Source organism: Buteo buteo, chromosome 6 (genome assembly GCF_964188355.1).
Source record: "Buteo buteo chromosome 6, bButBut1.hap1.1, whole genome shotgun sequence".
Lineage (NCBI taxonomy): Eukaryota > Metazoa > Chordata > Aves > Accipitriformes > Accipitridae > Buteo > Buteo buteo.
In genome coordinates, this window is record NC_134176.1 from 20,463,105 (window position 1) to 20,469,906 (window position 6,802).

General features: G+C 44.0%; 1 protein-coding gene across 1 annotated transcript in view; it reads right to left on the reverse strand.

Annotated features, from left to right (window-relative positions):
• SPATA7 (spermatogenesis associated 7) overlaps positions 1-6,420 on the reverse strand; it is a 47,599-nt gene extending 41,179 nt beyond the window's left edge. The window contains exon 1 of the mRNA XM_075030024.1: positions 6,305-6,420. Within this exon, the coding sequence (XP_074886125.1) occupies positions 6,305-6,344 (40 nt within the window). The 5' untranslated portion in view covers positions 6,345-6,420. The remainder of the gene's footprint in view (positions 1-6,304) is intronic.
• Between the last annotated feature and the right edge of the window lie 382 nt (positions 6,421-6,802).

The following is a 6,802-nucleotide window of genomic DNA, read 5'->3' on the forward strand; positions in this document are numbered from 1 at the left end:
TAAAACAACCCTCCGCTCCAGGTGGATGCAGACTTCAGGTCTCCCCAGCGGAGCACGCCCATCACTCAGCCAAGGCACCACCCCTTTTGTGCACTGTTTTTTGGTGGCTCCAGGACTCTTGCATTCTCAGCTGCACAGTGGCCACCTCTCAGCTGGAAACGTAGGAAGCACCTCTGCCTATAATGGACTAGAATTGCAACATTTGCAAGAGATGAGAGGATTTGATCCCCCTGAGGCTGATAAGGACACGCAATCCAAGCTGACAAATGCTTTGCAAATGCTCTATCCACTGCATTCATTTATGAAGGTTTGGTGCTGTTACCTCTTCCACCTTCCACTGCCAGCTCCTTTTCTTCTTCTCTTCTTCCCTAATCCTTCAGTGCTCTAAACCAAAAATAGTTAGCAAGACACCTTTGTCTAAGTGGGTAATTCAGGCAACTACATGCAGAAAGGGTTTTCTGCTGTGAATTTAATAGAAGTCAAGGAAGCTCTATCACTACCACCCTTGCTCTACTGACTAGTTTAGTGATTTTTTCAGTGGGCTTCCTGCTATGAATTCATTCTTCTAACTCTGTACACACTAACAGTACACTACAGCACTAATGCTGTACACATGCTGAGGAGGGAACAGAAGTGGCTTAAATAATCTCTGTGGAATCCTAAATGACTTAGGAGTAATGATGGACATTCCTTCAAGCATCTAATCTAACACTTCTGAAAAGGTCATATTTAGAGGCATGAGATTAGGACCTGAAATATAGGTTTCTCCCTTTTTAATACTATGAGAATTTTTAAATAAAAATATCCATTAATTCTTTATGCTACAGAAATAATTGTGGATATGAATACAACACAGATATATACAAAGTAAACACTGCTATCTCAAAGTAAGTTAAGAGATTAACCTGGTTACGAAAATCCACACTGGATTTAAACTTAATTTATTTCAATAAGAAGTAATTACTATCTTTCTTTTATATCTGCATGATAATATACTTTCATTATTAAAAAATAATAATAGGATGCTCTATTAGTAGTACTACTAATAAGGCTTGTTCTCCTACTGATGTGGCTTACATCTTCCTACCATACTCCCTAAACTCCTTTCAATTTCCCCAATTTGCTACCTCTTCCTTACCTGCAGTCCTCCCCCTCTCCTACTTGCTCAGCTGTGGCTGATGAGGTGCTACAGGTGTTATAATTGGTCTTCTAGTTTAAGCTTCTCTGGTTGCTTATCCTTGGCTGACTAGCTGCTTATCCTCTAGATGCATATGTGAGAATGGACAAAGAACAGAAAGACTTTCTCTAAAAAAAGTATTTTAAATTTGGGGGTTTTCTCCCACCCAGCCACAGACATTTCTATCACTAAGACTCATACTTCTTACTCATAGCTGGGTGAAGTTGGCTGGCAGATGAAGAACTGGAAAGAGGACAAAGCTGGCAGAGAGCAGTGACCCACCCACAGGCTACTTCTTTAGAAGAGGTTAAAACATGGCAAGCCTCCACTGCTTTTCTGCAGCATCTATGCTATCACAAGAGAACTTCAAACATTACTTTAGATTTAGCTGGTTACTGAATGCACTGATAGTGTTCCATTTTATTTGAAAGTTACAGTGGGGCAAAACTGAGCACTTCATAATCACACCTCTATTTTTTTCCTGCTCATGCAAGGGAAACAGAAGCCTCTTGAACCCATTTCTGGTTTCAGTGATGACAAAACTCCCATCAATTCTGAGATTACAAAACCTTAGATCTGAAACTGGCTTTAACAGAATCACATTTAAGATTTATTAAGAAATGGCAGAATCCACCAGAGGACAAAATATAGTCGCTATTTTCTACATTTTCTGAAGCAAAACTTTATGACTAAAGCCCCAAGAAGCTACAATATCCCAATTTTGAAATAAAGTCCTAAATGTTCCACTTGAATTTTGCATGGGATCTTTTGTGTCAGAGGCAAAATATGATGAAAGTTACACAATTTATCACTCCATGACTCATGCACCATATATAATCTTCTAAGCCATTAATTAGATGGGCGCTATTTATACACTCACTATGCTGGATTACACAAAAGCTCTTCTTTACATCTACTCCCAACACCTAAGTGTTAGGTTTCTCAGACCTTTACAACTAATAATCTAATAGTATTCTGCATAAATGCAAACCATTCAACCAAACTTGTGTTTCAGTTTCAAGATCCCAAAACTCTGATAAACTTAAGAAATCTAATTAAATAGTTGTATACAGTACCCTTAAAATATGCTAATTGAGTCATATTTGATGAAGTAATTCTCGAAAAATGTTTGTTACAATTTTTCTAGCTACCGGCTTCACATGACCAGTAAGGGAAGTTTTGGATGCAGGTTATTGCTCTCTTCATACTACAAAAGCAGAAACAAATTGCTCTGTCAGCAGCACATTTTGTAATACAAATTGCAGGCAGAAGCAAATGAACTTAAGTCAGTCCCATCATCATTTGCTTGGGCAGCACCTCTATACAGTTAGCAGTGGCACCAGAAGGGATGGTGTTCCACAAGTGTCCATATGCTACTTTTAAGTGATATGTGTACAACTATCAATACCACGGTTTAGAAAATTCTGGCTAAAAAGGTTACTAACCCGAATTCACTGGATAGTTGTGCCTGTGCAAGACGGCACAGAGTAATCCAGGAGCATTTGCTACCATGTGCTGTAACAATTCTCCTGTGGGAATGGTGCTGTTATTCAAGGGTGCTAGAACACCAGTTCACGAGCATGTCCTACATGACAAATGCATGTGCTGGCTTCTACTGCTACAAGAAACTCAACATTATGTCATCCCATGAACCTGCATTTTGAAGGTGTTTCAATATCTAGTGTCAAACTGACCAGCAGATAAAACATATGTATATGTCTAAATGTATAGACACACTATATTTAGATTCTTCTCTACACATTGAAAAAAAATCTCTTTTGTTAGTATAATTTGTGCCTACAAGGAAGCCTCCCCCTGCCCATTAATGTTAGTAACTTCCACCCTCTCACATTTGTAGCTGAAAATACATTAACAAAACTCTAATGCACAGCTGGCCTCACCCAGAATGGAGAGCAGAGAAACCTTGATCCGCTGTGCTTCAGAGAAAGTTGCAGGGTATAATCTGGAGCAAAATAGCTAGTAGGGTTAATGATCTGAATCCTGTTTACTTTAGCACATATTTCACTTGAAGCATGCAAGAAATCTTCAATGAAATGGGACCAATCAGGTACTTAAGTCCTATTAAAAATTTAAATTATTTGCTGAATGGAGATGGGATTAGTCACATTAAGTGACTAAAACTCACTTAATAGACTATTTGACTAATGGTCAAATTAAGGATAGGTTCAAGTGATTTGCTGAGACAAGGTTTTTATTTGGTAAAAAGTTAAGGATGGTGATTAACATTTCCCAATTTCAGTTAAAATGTACCATTGTGTTTCAAATATAAATTCTAAACACCCTTCTTTCCTTGAAGACACAAACAGATTCTTTTTCATCATCCCTGCTGGTCAAAGGCAACTTCAGCTTCTGAAAAATCGAACTGGTATTACCAAAGTGGCAAATGAGGGAATACAGAGGAAAAAGAAAGCAGCTCACAAGTCACCAATGTGTGTTAACACCCTTCCAGCTCCAGTCAGATTAGTGCAAGGATTTCCTGCAATGTAGGAAAAATCTAAATAGGGTGGTGTTCTCCATAAACATGGAAAGTATTTTCATTTTATTTTAGAATCTTTGAAGCCTGTGCAAACTGCCTAAACCTAACAGCAGCCTCCATGCAGCAATGATGATGACTTCCCCATCATTGTAATGCAACAATGACACAAATACATGTCACTGATTAACAATAAGCATATGATTTCATTGCTGTTCAGATATGTGCCAATCACTGCCTGTGGGAATTAAACAGCCCAATGCACGAGACCAGATTTAAACAACAAAGCTAGTTTAGAATGACAGTATTCAGATTATTTGAGGTCATACTATAAATCTGTGACTGCAGTAATCAACTCCTGAAATTACTAATTCACAAGTAAATAACTTGGAGTTATGCTGGAATTAAGCAAAAACATAAAGGATTAATTCTTCAATATTTTTACCCGGGAAAAATCTCAGCCTTATTTGAATTTTGAAAAGACCTACAGGCAAATCCTATATAGTCCAGTATATATATATAAAAAAAAAACAAACCAGAAAAAACAGATTTTTCTTTTTACTCAGTATTCTCACTAGACAAAACAGAAACCCTGATTAAAAAAAAATATAAAATTTTGATTCTTTCTTTACAATGACGAGGCCAGGTCTGAACAAGAAACTGCACAGACTATACTAGGACATGAAATAGGGTATCCCACCTCTTCTGTATTAACATTCTTGATAGACAGTGCATGGATACAACTGTCTTATAGACAAACCACAAATATGATGTGTTCTGCCTCTTTCATAAACTGTCTGCAAGCAATCCAATGGCTGTTCTGTCAAGTTTGCTCAGGCACACAGATTTGAGGTTAGCTTACTGTAAGGAATTAGTATCTGTCTGTGCTAATCCCTGTCGTCTGTAAAGATTCTTTCTGTGTGTCTGTGAAACTAGACACTGGGCTGTCTATTCACAAACTACTGACTCTGTGATAACCTCCTATGCAGACAAGCAATAGCTTCCCATGTAAACAGACACATATTCATTCTTTCCTACTTTTGAACTATTTTTTTTTAAACAGGAGTCATTCATGCAAAGCTTGCTGCAACCGGAATGAAATTTAGATCTTGCATCCTATTTATTCTCATTTTATGGTCAACAAACAATCAGCATGCTTTCTGTTTGTCTATAAAAATATTTTGAGAATAAAAAAATAAGAATAGTCAGAAAAAGGATAAATTTGTAATAAAATTGACTTCACACTACGTAAAAGAGAATTAAAAATTGGATGCCCAAGACACTAGTTTTTGCTCTGAATTTCATATTCCCATGTAGTATTAGAAGTCATGTTCAAATTCTACTTTGATATCACATGTCTTCTGGAGTGACATCTGCCACTATCTCCAAAGACTGGAACTGACACTGAGATGCAACATGAAAGCATAACGTTACCTCAGAGGATCTGACCTTACGAAGCTACGTATGATTTTGACATTACAGCACAGCATTGAATAATTCCTACCATTGTTTTATATTATGCATGTCATCCAGTTCAGATCTAAAAATATTTTAGGTATTTTCCAGGAGCCAGAGCTGGCTCATGCAAATATTTTTGCGTGTTTATGCCTGTTTTTATCATGAATGACAAATGCCTCTAAGATTATTCATAGGAACAGAGCACAAGAGCAGCCCACGGCGGGTTAAATCTGGGTAAGGAATCACTTTATAAGAGCTTCAAAGCTTTTGAGTCTTCTATTTTTCTACTACACTTGCATTAAAGTCCCAACAAACCAAAAACCTTGGATCTACATCCAAATCCCACATAAGTGATGTTCTACGCACAGGGTAAAATCCAGTATAATCCATGAATACCAGTTTTGGAGAAGAACAAAGTTGACTCCGAACAGCACAGGCATTTAGGCCTCAAAAACGAAGCAGCTGACACCGGCAGCCTGATACATTCACCACAGCAGCACCAATTGCCGTTAAAATACATATGCACGCTTCCGATGATGGCTGTAAGCTAGACAATTTAAGGCCACGTTTCTAGGAGGATTATAACCTTTCAGGGGTTTTATGTGTAACCTTTCACAGCCCCAGCCGTCAAGCCTCGCTCGCTGAAGGCAGACGCCTGCACTTGGCTATCTCCACCGCCGCACGGGTGGCCCAGCAGCGCAGCCTCACAGCCCGGCCCCGGGCCCAGCTCCCCACGCGTGACCAACAGGACGGCATAGCTAAGGGCAGCCGTGCGTGACAGGGGCAAGCCCCGAGCCCCCCTCAGCGCCGGCTGCGAGAGCCACGGCGCCTCGAGCGGCCCCGGGCAGGCTCCGTGCCCGCCTCCGTGGCCGGCCCCCCCCCGCCCAGCGGCGCCGCCGTGCCCGCCGTCACACGCCGGCGGGGAAAGGGGAGGCGCCGCCTTGCCCTCGGCCCCGGCCCCGCGCCCGGCAGGGACGGGGGAGGCCGGGCGGCAGCGCGCCCCGCCGGTCGGCAGGCAGCCGCCGGTCGGCAGGCAGCCGCCGGTCGGCAGGCAGCCGCCGGTCGGCAGGCAGCCGCCGGTCGGCAGGCAGCCGCCGGTCGGCAGGCAGCCCCCGCCCCGCACGGCTCCCGCACCCTCCAGCTCGGCCGCGGAGCCGCCACCGAGCCCCCCGCACCTTGGCTCCGCCTGCTGCCGCTCTCCATCCTCAGTCCCATGGTGCCGGCCGGGCCCGGAGGGGCGGCGGAGGCCGGCGCTCCGCTCGGCGGCGACGGCGGTTCGTCCCCGGCTGCGGGCGGGCGGGCGGGGCGGGGCGCGGCGCTGGGCCGCGGCCTGGCTCGGCCGCCTCCGGCGTTGCCATGGCCACGGGAGCGCGGCGCGGGGCGGGGAGGCCTGCGCCCCGCGGCGCCAGCCCGCGGCCTGCGGGCCTCGCCGTGAGGCGGGGGTGCCCGCTGCCCCAGCCCCGGCCGCGGGTTGGCGGGGTGGAGGAGGCGCAGGGCGCTGCGGCTGCCCCCTCACCCCTCGGGCTCGGCCCCGGCCCCAAGGCGTCCCTTCAAGCGGGGCATTGCAGCCAAGCGAAAGTCTTGCCCCGTCGGTGAAAGGTGCCCTAATTATTTAAGCCTTTTTCGTGTAACTTGACAGGAAGTCGAAGAATAACGGATGCCGGGGAGTGATT